General features: G+C 44.4%; 1 protein-coding gene across 3 annotated transcripts in view; it reads right to left on the reverse strand.

Moving 5' to 3' along the window:
* ARHGAP10 (Rho GTPase activating protein 10) overlaps positions 1-13,432 on the reverse strand; it is a 321,716-nt gene extending 308,284 nt beyond the window's left edge. The window contains exon 1 of one of the 3 annotated variants that reach the window (XM_053901202.1): positions 13,082-13,432. In XM_053901202.1, coding sequence (XP_053757177.1) covers positions 13,082-13,235 — 154 coding nt within the window. In that variant the 5' untranslated portion in view covers positions 13,236-13,432. The remainder of the gene's footprint in view (positions 1-13,081) is intronic. The other 2 variants (XM_053901200.1, XM_053901201.1) reach the window with 2 other exon arrangements.
* Between the last annotated feature and the right edge of the window lie 1,202 nt (positions 13,433-14,634).

The raw sequence follows: 14,634 nt of genomic DNA on the forward strand, positions 1-14,634 counted from the left end.
CAAATGTGCCTGAGTGTGCACCCATCTTCTCCACCCCTTCTAGGAGTGAAGTAGATGAAAGGCGTGTCCCCCCTTCACCTGGAATCTGAATTCCATCTTCTACATTCAGAAATACTTTGTACTCTGAAATATTCCCAGAATATTCAATCCCCTCCTCTCCATTGGATACCTTCATTAGCAATGTCCAAATCTCACTCATTAACCAATACTTTGGGAGGCTCCTTTATTTTCCTCATACCCTCTGCAGTCAGGCTCCCATTCCTGCTGTGCCATAAGCTAATCTCCCAGTTATTACCAATGTCACCGTCCTTTTTTTTTTTTCCCCAGTAAAACTAACATGCAGTGTTATATTAGCTTCAGGTGTACAATATAGTGATTCAACACTTCTACAGATTACTCAGTGCTCTTTAGTACAAATGTACTTTTTTTTTTAATGCTCTTTTATTTTGAGAGAGAGAGAGAGAGAGAGAGAGAGAGAGAGAGGAGAGAGTGAGCGTCCACGCACAGGGGAGAGGGGGAGAGAGAGTCCATGCTGCCAGCACAGAGCCCGATGCAGGGATCAATGTCACTAACCAAGAGATCAAGTCAGAAACAACCAACTGAGCCACCCAGGCACTCCAAGACAAGTGTACTCTTAATCCCCTTCACCTGCTTCACCCATCCCCACCCACCCAGCCTCCGCCGCCCCCTCCCCCCCCAACACACACTCACCTCCTCTCTGGTAACTATCAGTTAGTTCTCTATAGTTGAGAGTCTCTTGTTTTGTTTGACCAATGAACTGGCTTAATGCAATGTCACCTGTATTGCTAGAACTGGTCCTCTTTGTAAGGCGACCTTGTCTCCTCTCTCCTACTTTGTCTGTGACTTGTGCGACCCTAGCCAAATTTTCCACCATCTCCACTTCTTCCCCCCACAATCGTTACTGCTCTCAAATCTCCCCCTCAAGCTCTTCTACCCACCCTTTAACAGTTGTGTTCCCCAGGATTTGCCCAGCCACACTGCATTCTGCGTCTACATCTCTCTCCCAGCAGGTTTGCTATCCAGTTGCATGGTGTCATTTCCTACCTATATGCTGTGTCTCCAGAATCTTTGCCTCTAGCTTTAGTCCTTGTTCTTGAAATACATACTCAAAAAAGGAAGCAAAGTACTGAATGTGTCCACTGGATAGCTGAGAAGCACCTCAGCTTCAACATATCCAATCCAAAAAATGTATCCTCTCTCCATAAAACCTGTTCCTCTAGCTGGACTACCTCAGTGAATAGCACTCAACTGCCCAGGGCAGGAACTGAGGAATCCTCCTGGGTGCCTCCTTCCTCAACCCCCACACCCAATCACCCACCAAAACTTGCAGCCTCTGTATCCTGACCCCTCCTAAAGAATCAGCCTCATCTGCTACCAGAGTCTCTGGCCTAGGTGAGTGACCTCCCAACCTCCAGTTTCCCTTTCCTCAAAGGCATTCTCAAAACCTCTGCCTGAGAAACTGTTCTAAAATGCAATTCCTATGATGCCAAAGTCCTCTGCTCAAAACGTTTCCATCACTCCCTACTGTGTTACAAATGAAGCCTGAAGTCCTTACCCTCCTTCACCTGGCCCTTCTCACTCCTGCCCCTGTTGGCTCTGCAGCCCCATTGCTCTCACTGGGCAGGAGCTGTGGCCTCTCTCCCTGGCTACCAGAGCTGTCCCTCCAGCCCTATAGCACAATATCTCTCCAGTCTCCAGGCCTCTGGCATGCATTTAACTGTGCTTGGAGAATCCTTCTTCCCTACCCTCAGCATGGAAAGCTCCTAGCTTTCCTTGTGGCCTCAGCTTAGAAGTTACTACTTTCTTGAAGTCTTTGACTCCCTAGATAGTCCTCTTAACTATGGCCATAGCATCCCAATCTTACTCAACAATATGAATGACAATGCTTAATTAATCTTCCATCTGCCCCACCGGAACTCTGACTTCTGCGTGGATACACAAGATCTCTGTTCACTGTTAAGCCTCTAGCAACTTGCCCACAATAGGTGGAGTTTAACGACTTAGGATGACACTTTGTCCCCGCTGTCATGAAGTTATTATAGTGATAACTTTGTCCCCGCTGTCATGAATGAAGTTATTATAGTGATAACTGTGAAAAGATTTTTAATTTTTTTTCCTATGCTCAGCAAACACATACAGGGGTCACTATGAATCAGTTTTCAAAGTACTTTAGAAATAATTAACTACTTCTAGACACATTTATGGAGAAAAACCACTATCCACATTTTACACAAGAGGAAATCAAGGCACAGAGGAGTTAAACAAATTGCCCAAGGTTACACAGTAAATCTGACATCAAAGACCATGCTCTTCAATATTTTTGCTATGCTTCCTTTGACCTGCACTTCACAAAGAAAAACAAAACTATCTGTCACAGTGACAGAAGTACCATCTGCCAGATTCTGAAATAAAAGTAATGACAGGTCAATGACACTCCACTCCCTTGTACTTCTTTGGCTTTGTCCCCAACACTTTCAAGCAAAGAGCTTCAGTAATATGCTGGATTTCAACACATTATTACAGATGGTTTCTTCTCTTTAATAAATGAGAGGCCTATATTCAGCACTATACTTCAAAATATTGTTAACCTGAAAGAGGAAAAAACACGTGTTCACAGACTATTTCTACTATCTGTACTGGGTAAGCCACAACTGTGTCCAAGTTCAACCAAAGGAAGTCAGAATGGCGCTCTTTTGATGATGGGGACGATAATAACACCTACCATAGGCCAGGCACAGTTCTGAGATCCTTTAAAATGTAACATTAGGATTAAATCATACTACCCAGTAGGCAGAGTTCTTACGATCTCCATTTTACTAACAATGAAACGGAAAGTCAGGCACTGAGGGTCTAAGTGATTTGCCCAAAGTCTAGCAGTCTACACTGCTGATGAGTGGTGGAGCCAACTTTATAGTCAGAGATAAAAACACTCACCTTCTTAAAGAGTACTAAACAGCCTGTATTCAGACCTGAAGTGACATTACTCTGGCCAAACTGATTTCCTCCAGCCACACACCTCACCATGACTCGCTACCAGATGGTGATGGAATGCATACCTTGACACCCAAGGGCAGACAGTGCCCATGGGTGAACACGTCAACAAGGAAGGAGAAATCACACTCACCGTTGAAATATTAAGTAGCACAGGATTAACATCTTCCTCAGGAAACACAAGGAGGAAATTCTAGTTCAACCAGGGAGGCAGGCTTCCAGAGCAACAACACGGGTGTGATACCCGTGAAGCTTGAGACCTACATGTAAAGCGTCAGAGATTTGTGTGTGTGTGTGTGTGTGTGTGTGTAAAAGAGAAGGATGTCAAGCCTTCCTCATTACAAAAGCATCCCCTTGGCAAGTCTACAAATCATGTTCCTATATGAGGATAATCAAATACAGCAGGCTGTGGTTGCTGCTTGCTTTGTGTCCTGTCACAAAATACCAACCAATCCCTGCCTAAAAATCATGTTCATCTGACCTAACTAGACTGAAAGGTACCAGAGTTCTTAATGCACATCGTGTTTATGAATATTAACATCATTTTTTTCTTCTGATACCAATACAACAAGTCTAACTTAATGAAGTGAAAAGACTTTAATTTTTGTTTGTTCTTGATTCAGACCAGCAACTGACACTTAAACTGGTTTCCTGTGATCATCCACACTAAGCTGATAATTTATCAAAAAAAATTTCACTAAGGGACTGCAAAATTCATGGGTACGTTACTTTAATTTTTTTTTATTTATTTTGAGAGAGAGAGCATATGTATGCAAATGGGAAAAGGGGCAGAGAGACAGGGAGAGAATCCCAAACAAGGCTCTGCACTGACAGTGCAGAGCCCGACGTGGGGCTTGAACTCATGAACTGTGAGATCATGATCTGAGCTGAAATCAAGAGTCAGATGTTTAACTAACTGAGCCACCCAGGTGCTTCTCATGGGAACATTATTTACAGATTGTTGTCAAAGCTACTGGTTTAAAGTTTTTAAAATTAATTACAATACTTTATCATTTCATACTACATAAATTCACTAATAAGTTGTGTAGCAATCAAAAAATGCATTAATATGATACATCACAGAACATCTCATGTTTTTATAGAGTATCTATAAAACATAAATTAACAAAGTCTTTTTAAATGCCACTTGTAGGAAAAAGAGGCTGAACTAAATGAAATAGAGCTACTACATGTATCCACATGGATAAATCTCACTAATATGATAGGGGAGGGGGAGTTGCACATATAGTTTGAAAACCCTTATATAAAGTCTAAAAACATGCTATTATTTAGGAATTTGTACAGATATATTAAAGTGTCTTGGAATAATAAATGCTGGTTTGAGACAGTTGCTACCTCTTGGGGAGAAGGGATAGGTTGCTACTGGGGAGAAGCAGACAGGAACAATTTTTTCCCAACCTGTGAGGCTAATACAGAAATGTTTATTATGAGATTTTATATATATATACGTGTATATATATACACACACATATATATGCTCTTTACAGATACATTCTTCATATACATTTATGTAAATATATATGTGTGTAGCACAGTTTACATTTATTTATTTTGAGGGGGCCAGAGAGAGAAAGAGAGAGAGAACTCAAGAACACAAGCAGGGGAGGGGCAGAGAGAGGAAAAGAGAGAATCCTAAACAGGCTCCACACAGTCAGCACAGAGACCAACGTGGGGCTCGAGCTCACAAACCGTATCATGACCCGAGCCAAAATCAAAGGACGCTTAACCCACTGTGCCACCCAGGTGCCCCTCTATGGTATATAGTTTTAATGAGCTAAGAACAGAGCTATTCCCATATGCTTCTCCACTAACATTTACAACCACTTATATCTTAATGAGAGAACATGTTACTTGAAAGACGATTTACACACAGTGTGCTTTCAATGAGTTAAGGTCACAGCTATTCCTATATGCTTCTGCATATACATTTACAAAAACTTACATCTTAATGAAACAAGAAGTTAGTGGAAAAATGCAATATCACACTTGTAGTTATTATGAGATTCTCTGTATCTTTTTATATTTCTAAATTATTTCATAATTTTGGCAAAGCAAAAAATACTAATGCCAAAATATGAGAACAAAATGAAAATTTACTCTACCAAAGGGTGGAAGGAAGGAATGGGACACAAAGGAAGAAGGAACTTGGGGGGGGGGGGGAGGGGCACAGTAGAGATTAAGAGACAGAGACTGAGGGGAAGGAAATGATACTCTTTTAAGTAGAGATCTGAACCTAACTGATCCTAAATCAACAAATCTCTGAATGTCTATACTTCCTATACAAACAAGCAACCAGTTTTATTTACAATAATCATCCTACAGGGCCTTAAATTTTCTTTCAGTCATGGTCCTTGTACTGAGCTAATAAGAACTGTCTCCCAACTAGATCATGAAGTTTACACACATTCCAGATAACCAAGATTTATCATAATCACTTCCCCTAACACAAGACCGCAGTTACACCCCATTATGGAGACAGCTAATGATTGTGGTTAAGGGTTTTAGAGTCAGACAAAAGTGGGTTCACATTCCAGCTCCTCCACTGACAAATTATGTGATTTGAACAAGCTTTCACACTGTTCCTATTCACTGCGACATACAGTCAGCAATCACTTAGAGTACGATTTATGGTAACTTTGCAGACTACCCACCATTTTTATATCCTTCATAATTCTTGCCTCTTATGACCCAAAAAACAAACAAAACCGTAAGGTAGTCAAGAGCTATTAGAGTCACAGACTCAAAACAGCTTCTTTGGGGATTTGAGGATTCTTTCATAGATGACAGGATTACCTAATAGCTCTTAGGTACATCCCTCTTAGAGATGTCTCTGGCTGCCTTTTCTCATCTGGAATTTCTCATCGTGAATTTCCCTTAGCAAATACAAGCACTGTCCATTAGTTGTCAAGGTTTCCTGCAGGTTAAACACTAACATTAATGTCCTTTAAAAATATCACTGTAATTTTTAAGTATCTGAAGGCTCCATGAGATGTTATCATCTCAGTACCTGGAGCACAACTCTTTCTGTCACCTTCAACCACCACCCCCCCCCCATCAGTCCTCTGGACAGAGGCCTCCTGCTGACTGCTGGAGTCCCAGCTGCAGGTGGTTTGCTAGATTTACTGCAGCCTTACTGACACCTTCTACTTCACCTTCAAATGTTTGTGAACTGCAAATAAATTCTGGAGAATGTTTTCCCAAGATACCATTTAGCTTCGATTCATCAACTTGCTTGCAAGACTTCAATATCCTGCACATTCAAACTTTAGAAGCCTTCCCAGAGTTTGTCAAATTTGCCTATCTTCTTGGTCACTGGTAATGAGGACATGAATGAATATACTCTTAGGGGTAATAAGCACTGAAAGGTTACCCAGTAGTCACTGGGCCAGAACAGACGTTTCTCAGGCAAGAAAAGGCCCTAATATTAAAACATGTGCCTACAATTTAAAGAATGACATCATACGTGTTAACATTTCACATCTGAATGCTTATTCTTAATGCTTTACATGTATTAACTTATTTAATCCAACTAGCATGCCTATACGGGGGATAGCATTATAATCTACATTTTATGTGTGACAAAACAGAGAAAAGCTAGGGGCACCTGGGTGGCTCTGTCAGTTGAGCTCATCGGACTCTTGATTTTGGATCAGGTCATGATCTCATGGTTGTAGGATTGAGCCCTACATCAGGTTCCATACTGGGTGTGGAGCCTACTTAAGATTCTCTCCATCTCCCTCTCCCCAGCTCACATGAGCTCTCAAAAAATAAATAAGCCAAACAACTTGATTAGGTTCCACCATCAGTGAGTGGTTGAGGTAAGATATGGACCCAGACAGACCAGTACCATCAACTTGCACTCTTAATCTTCTATGCTACACTGTGTCATCGGCTATTTTAAAAATTAAAACACAAAATGCCTGTTTTCTCCTCTTCCAAAAGTCAACAATGCTCCCTGGTCCCCTCCAAAAAAATAAGCAAAAAAAAAATGTGGTCAAAGGAACCCCAACAGATAAATAGGAGGACAGGGAAAACGCAACATGTCTGTAAGATACTGAGCACACTGGATGACTGACCCATAAAACATTCTAAATGAACACAGATGGCTAGTGGAGAGCTCTAAACAGAGACTATTCTAAATGGAGTCAAGGACCACCTGCAGCAAATAAGGTATTTGAAGCTTTTAAAGGCTGTCTAGGTCCATCTCCTAGCTCCAGTCAGACAGTATTTTTATAGAAAGTCTACATGCATACTGGAGACCAGCCCACTGTAGTAAAACCCCAAGAGAGAGTTTAAGACTTACCCCAGGTGATGCCCTGATTTGTCGGGGGTCCGTGGTGATTTCTTTGAGGCAAAAAATACCTGAATCTTCTTTTACATTCAGGGAAAAATAATATTTGTAACTTATCAACGTTTTCAATAATATTTTGTTTCTATACTTCTCTAAATTCCACTCAATTCCAGGATCAGCATGAAATTTAGAATCACATTTCTCCATCAATATTGGGACGTGAAGTGGCAGAAAACACAATTCAAACTGGCTTAGGTCATTTAACAATATATCCAGACCTGGGCTTTAGGCATAAAATAGTCTGTGGCTCCCACAGTGACATCAAAAACCCAGATGCAGTAAGCTGTCTGCTCCACACTCTTTACCTTGGCTCCACTCAGTCCTCCCAAGATGGTAGCAGCTCCAGGCCACACAACCAGATACCACAGAAGAGTAAAGAACCCTTTTGGTGAGTCTCCTCACACAAAAGGAAATCTTTTTCCCAGTCTCCAGCAGACTTCCTATCACGTCTCCATGACCAGAACTGAGAAACATCCTCATTCTGAAACCAGGTTACAAGCACAGAAAATAGGTTCACCATAACGGAGTTAAGAGTTCTGGGACCCTTAACCCTGAATGCATGTTTTTATCACTGCCCAGGTGATTCTAAAGGTCAGCTAGGATTGAAAAACACAGAGTTAGACTAATCCGCAGTGCCCTTAATCATCCTTCCCTGAGTCACCTGGGAAAAGGTAGAGACACCTGAACAAAATTCAAGCCAAAGAGAGAAAAGTAATGTTGGCTGGGCAAACAATAGAGTCTGCCCAACACTTAAATGCACGTTTGCAAAACACTTTCACACCATTTTACTCAATCCTCAGGCTGGGCTTTCTGCAACAGTCCCATTTTACAAATAAGGAAACTGAGGCTCAGGATTACGATGTGAAATTCTTTTAAGTCTTCCAAATTTCTATATGTTTCAATGCAATAGCAACTTGGGAAATTTCCCCCGAAAGGAATTATGGCATGAACTATCTGTCTGAAACATTAATGTAAAGAAAGCAAAAAAAGGGGAGCCTGGGTGGTTCAGCTGGTTAAGCATCCGACTTCAGCTCTGGTCACGATCTACGATCTCACAGTCTGTGAGTTCAAGCCCCACGTAGGGCTCTGCGCTGACAGCTCAGCAGATTCTGTGTCTCCCACTCTCTGCCCCTCCCCCACTCACAGGGGCGCCCACACACGTACGCTCTTTCCAAAATGAATGTCAAGAAAGAAAGAAAACTCTGATGTTGTCCTGAAGTAAACAAAACAAAAAATCAAATAAATATTAAAGCAAATATTAAAATATCAAGGCCTAGGGGCACCTGGGTGGCTCAGTCGGTTAAGCATCGGACTTCAGCTCAGGTCACGATCTCGCGGTCTATGAGTTTCAGCCCCTGGGCTGATGGCTCAGAGCCTGGAGCCTGCTTCTGATTCTGTGTCTCCCTCTCTCTCTGCCCCTTCCCCATTCATGCTCTGTCTCTCTCTGTCTCAAAAATAAATAAAGGTTAAAAAAAAATTTTTTTAATAAAAATAAAGAAATAAAATATCAAGGCCTAAAAAAAGTACTAAAACCGAGACTTGGAAGACTGAAATTCTAGTCCTGGCTGCCATCAGCACCCTTCTCCGGGTCTGTGATAAGAGCAGGTTCACTCAGAGGGGCCTACAGCTTAACTAACACACATCAAGAAAGCTAGACAATCTAACCTTACTAAAGAGCATTTTACATAACTATGTAAGTGCTTAATAACTGTAAGGACTGTTTGTTTAAAAAATATATTTTTTCCTCTAAAACAGAACAAGTTCGCCCAACACTGTCTAATGTAAACTTCGTGAGAGAAGCATACATAGCTCATTTCTATTTCTGGCAAATATGCTATACATTTGTATGAATCATAAGCATCTTAAACTATACAGATATCACATGAAAGGCTTACAAGAAGAAAGACTGTATTAAGAGAGGACACTGGTTATTCTAGGAGAGGCGTGAAAAAGAAAAAGGACTAAAAAATCCATTTAAACAAAGACTCCATTGAATTGGGTGAATGATCTCCAAATGTACCACAGAAGTCAATGATCCCAGACTTCTCTCTGGAGCTCCCGCCTACCCCCACTGCTGTGTCCAAATCCGCCCTGCACACAGATGTCAAATTCTGTCTCGAAACCATCTCTTTCCCATTATGTCAGCCTTTTGCTGAACACCCTTCAGTGATTCTCCACAGGATAAAGTCCACATTCCTGACCTCACTTTTACGACCCTCCATAATCTGAAACTGACCTCTCCCTTTATCCCGTTCCAAGCTGGTCTCCTCATGGCCCTCAAACACTGTGGCGGTCTAGTTTCTTTTCAGCTGTTTTCAATCTGACCAAGTTCTACAAGGTTTTATTCCTTACTTAAAACAATGAGTTCCCAAACTCCCAAGTCACATGTCTTCATTCTGACCTACAACAAACTCTTGTTTCTGGCAAAGTTAGAATACTTGCTTGTCACTGAATTTTTAACCTTTCAATATGTGTGTCTGTGTATCCTTTGTTTCTTCAAGAATTTAGCACAATGTGGGGGCACCTGGGTGGCTCAGTTAAGCGTCTGACTCTTGATCTCAGTTCAGGTCATGATCTCAAGGTTTAGTTTGTGAGCTCCAGCCCTGAGTCACTGACAGCACAGAGCCTACTTGGGATTCTCTCTGTTCCCTCTCCCTGCCACTCCCCTCCCCCCAATCACACACAAGCACCCTCTCTCTCACTCAAAACAAACTTAAACAAAATGGAATTTAGCACAATGCTACAGGTGTTCAAACATATTCCCTAGATTGAACTGAATTCAACTACAGGATGATAAACTCAAGGACAAGGGCCTTGGACTTATTACCTCTTCGAATCTCAATCCCAATATTTAATGAATCATAGATGTTAAATATTTGCTGATTGCCACCATCACTGAACCCAGCAGTAAGCCTTCAAGTCCCACAGAGCCACCTCCAACTTCTTTAAATATTTATGGAATATTCAAACATCAAGACATCAGAACTACATAAATCCAACAAGTATCTAATGCACCCAGGAGACATCTTACAGGGCAATGAAAAACAGAAATCACTTAAACTCAATTCTGAAAATGCACCAAATGCTATTTTTGCACAACAAGGTGTAAAACATCCGAAAATTTAATCAGTCTGACCTAGTTGATTGTTATTCTTTCTGCAGCAACTCCCTCCACCTCATGTCCTCCCTTCACTTCTTGGCTCTCAGATGTTATACAGAAAGGCTCAACTGGTTAGGCAAACAGCTGACCTACACTGCAATTTCCAAACACTGCAGGACCTTACCAATGCCTCGAAGAAGTAGGACAAAAGAAACTGAACACAAAAGAATTAAGTGACCTGAGCAGCTGTCATGTAGCCAGGCCCTCACAGTAAAGGTGAATTAAACTCAGGTGCCCTGACTTAAGTCCTATTGGTGCTTGTAGTCTTTGATGGGAACTAGAATTAAAATTTAAGGAGTGGGCTGGGCAAACACAGGGTCTTCCTAACTTGCCTAAAGCAAGTGAGCTAAAGCTGTAGGGTTTTTTTTGCTGTCTTCTGGGAAAGAATTTAAGTTAATCAGGGGCACCTGGGTGGCTCAGTTGGTTAAGTGGCCAACTTCAGCTCAGGTCATGATCTTGTGGTACGTGATTTGGAGCCCCACATCGGGCTCTGTGCTGACAGCTCGGAGCCTGGAGCCTGGAGCCTGCAGCCTGGAGCCTGCTTCATCGGATTCTGTGTCTCCCTCTCTCTGACCCTCCCCTCCTGCTACCTACCCAGTGTGTGTCTCTCTCTCCCAAAAGTAAACATTAAAAAAAAAAAAAAGAATTTAAGTTAATCAAACACAATGAGGAAAAAAATATACTTTCTGGGGGCTCTTACGATTATAAATTATGTTTCTTATGGTAAAGTACAAGAATCAAAAGGAGTAAGACCAGTTCACAGAAAGTCTACATTCTGGGGAGGAAGGCTGACAGCTGGCCCCCCAGATGTACCAGCTGCTGCTGGGACACCAGGCATGTGTCCTGTTGGCAGAAGAGGGAACATGCAGTCACATAAATAGCTTTCTACCAGTGGCCAAACTGGCTTTGCCATCTGCCTCTCCCCATACCAAAGCCTCCCCCCTCATCTTCCTAGCTCCAGAGGGAGCTGCTAAGGCCAGTAAGAGAGGAGAATGTACACTCCCCTGGCCACTGACCCAAGCCACAGAAAGGAGTCCTCTCCCTCACGTTCATTCACACATACACGTACACCCTGCCCTCTCCTCCCTCCTTCCTACATACTTACAGACTCTCCCTACTTCCCACCCAACACACATACCTAATCCCAAGGCACTGGACAAAAAATCATCCAAATAAGCCCACACATCCCAAAGTGATGCCCAAGCTTCATTTTGCAACACGAACAAGGTCAGAGAACCAAAAGGAACCCTGGACATCGTCCAAAGAAGTTGACTGACCTGCTCCCAAAATTACAGGGGTGGCTCACTAAATTCTTCCTATTAAAACTTAGTTCAACTCATTCGTTAAATGAATATTTACTGTTCAGACACTGTGCTGGGTTCTTGAGACAGTTTGTTCAGTAGGTTTTAATCTTAATGCAAAATTGGGGGGGGGGGGGGGGTAGGGAAGAGGGTGATACAGGGTATTTTTCCCCAGAGTTGATATCTACAAACAAGTGTACAAGTGACTAATTCCCAAAACTGGGAATTACCGAATTGAGAAACTAGATAAAAGATAAAGACCCCAGCAACACAGACTTGTAGAAGCTGGATACTGCCCTGTCCCCTGCCTGCTATCTTAAGAGGGCACTCAGCAGCATCCTCAGAAGGTCTATGGGCTACAGGTGTGGTCAGGCCACCCAGCTCCTCACTGGAGCTAATGCCGCCCCATATCCAACAGCATCACCAACTCGGTGTTTCAGCATGAATTTTAGCCTTTCTCCCTCCTAAAAAGAATCTCCTCGGATAATAGATATACCTACAGAGATCTATTTCTCCAGTGGCCATTTCGTAGTTTAAAAAAAAAAAAAAAAAACACACAGAGAAGAACCAGGGAGGTTGGCATGAAGCCTGACCAGGGTGAAATTCCCTATTTGCAGGCACTGCTGGTTCCAGCCAAAGGGTAGGCTGTCTGCTCCCCCTTACAAGCCGCAATCTTTGAACCCTCGCCGGCGCAGGAGGTCAAGAATGTGCGGAAAGCAGCACAAGGCCAGGTGGACTTTCTGGTTTGGCACAGGGAAGGACTCGGGACGAGATGGTCCGAAACGATCAGAAAATACCACGGTAAGAGTGTCGTTTCAGGGACTTTTGAAAAATTCAACACCCAGCAGGTTTTCAAAGAATCCCCAGAAAGTCCTCTGGAGAGGTCACGAGACAAGGCGAGTGAAACTGATGTTTCTGTTTCAGGAAAGGACCGGGCAGCTTTTAGGGTGCAATCCAACCTGACCTCGGGCGGGCCGGGCAGGGAACGCAGGCACCAAGGGGTGCCGGGCTGCCGGCGGCGCGCTCCCACGCACGGCTCCCGGCTCTGGCCGCTGCCGATGGCGAGGGGCGGGAAAGGGGACTCGCCGCCGGCTGCCTGCGGAGCCGGGCAGGAGGGAGCCCGGGGCCTCCCGGCTCCACCGGCGGCTGAGCTGGGGCGCGCGACTGCCCTTCGCGCTCCCGCAGAGGCTCCTGCCGGCCGCACCGCAGCTCGCCCGCGCCCAGGTCGCCGCTTACTTTTGGTCGCTGCGATGAGGTTCTTCCCGTCCTTGATGAGCTCCTTTATGAACTTGTTGGTCCTCTCCAGCTCCGCTTCGTGGGCGCGGATCCTCTCCCTGAACCACGGGCTGTCGAGGTAGCAGTCGCTGAACTCCAGGGGCTGCAGCCCCATGACTGCTGCGGTCCGCCACCCGCCCGCAGCGCCCTGCGGAGATCCGCGTCGGGCTTCGGGGCAGCGGCCAGGAAGTCCCGGAGAGGCGCGCGGCGAGCGCGGCGCGGACGTGTCCCTCGGAGCGGAGCCTGGCGGCCGAAGCGAGCGAGAACCGCGGCGCCCCAATCCCGGCAGCCCCCGCCGATGCCCGGGCGCCCGCGGCCCCGCCCCGCCCCGCAGACCCTCCCCGAGGCGCCAGCCGCCCCGCCCCGCCCCGCCCCGGGCGCCCGCCTCCGCTCGCCCCTTCTTTATCCGCCTTCCTTCTTCCTCCCTCCCTTCCCTTCTCTTCCTTTTTCCCCGGCAGCCTCTTCCTTCTCTTCCCCACGCGCAGTTGCCCCTCCTCTTCCTTCCGAGCCTCCTCCGATCTAGAATTTCGTCCCGCGCTTCTCCTCCACCCCCGGGGCGCGTGCCCATCCCTTTTTTCGGCTCCCCCACTTGGGATGACTTCCCGCAGGCTCCCGGATGCAGAGAACTCGACCTGGGCAAGGAAGGGGAGACTTAGTTGCAGTCTATAATCCCCGCTCTGCCAGCGACTGCACGCAGAGGTCTGGCCTGCTAGGGGAAACGATGGACTCCTTGATCTCACTTATCCTGGGAGCGACCCTGAGCTGTGAAAGTTTCTCGCACGCAGGGCTCGCTTTTCCTTATTCCCGTTCCCCATCTGCAGTAAAATGCGTGCTGAATCTCCGCTTTAACTGAAAGCTTTACATGAGCAGGAAGAGTTTGGGGGCCGAGAGTTTCTATTACACCCTGCTGCGTATCCACACTGAACCGCTTGGAGGGAGAGAGAGGGGTGGCTAAACCACTGAAAAGTTGTCTCTGTTGTATTCAGCAGATTAAATTTGCTTGGGTAGGTGGAGATGATCTTTATTGTTCTAAAAATAACCGACGAAAACAAATGCCAGGTTTCATGAGGTGCGGGGGTGACGATCAAATGAGAATTTGTGTCAGCACACATGGAAAAGTATTTTGTGTTCTCTGGCAGAACTCGGATGTGTCTCCTAAAAAGTTAAGATATTTTAAGTTCCTGAAATGTATTTCCAAAAGAAATCAATTGTTCATTCCAGTAACTTTTTATAATGGCAACTTACAATTTATTAAGCAATTATTATGTGCCAGGCACACACCAGGAACTCTGCGCACATTTTTTACAAGCTCACAACACATGTTTACATATATATGTTTACTAAAGATGTTGCTTTCCACAAAGAAACTTCAAAGCTATTCTCTAAAACTTTCAGACTCAGCTCTAGGTAATTAAGAATCTGTTTGGACAGCATGTTGTAGGAGCCTAACCCTCAGGAAGAAGTTAAATAAGCCTCCTACTCAATGAGCTCTTTTGTTACAAAATAGCACCTCC

Source organism: Panthera pardus, unplaced genomic scaffold, assembly GCF_024362965.1.
Source record: "Panthera pardus isolate Hobbes unplaced genomic scaffold, ASM2436296v1 HiC_scaffold_13, whole genome shotgun sequence".
NCBI classification, from domain to species: Eukaryota; Metazoa; Chordata; class Mammalia; order Carnivora; family Felidae; genus Panthera; species Panthera pardus.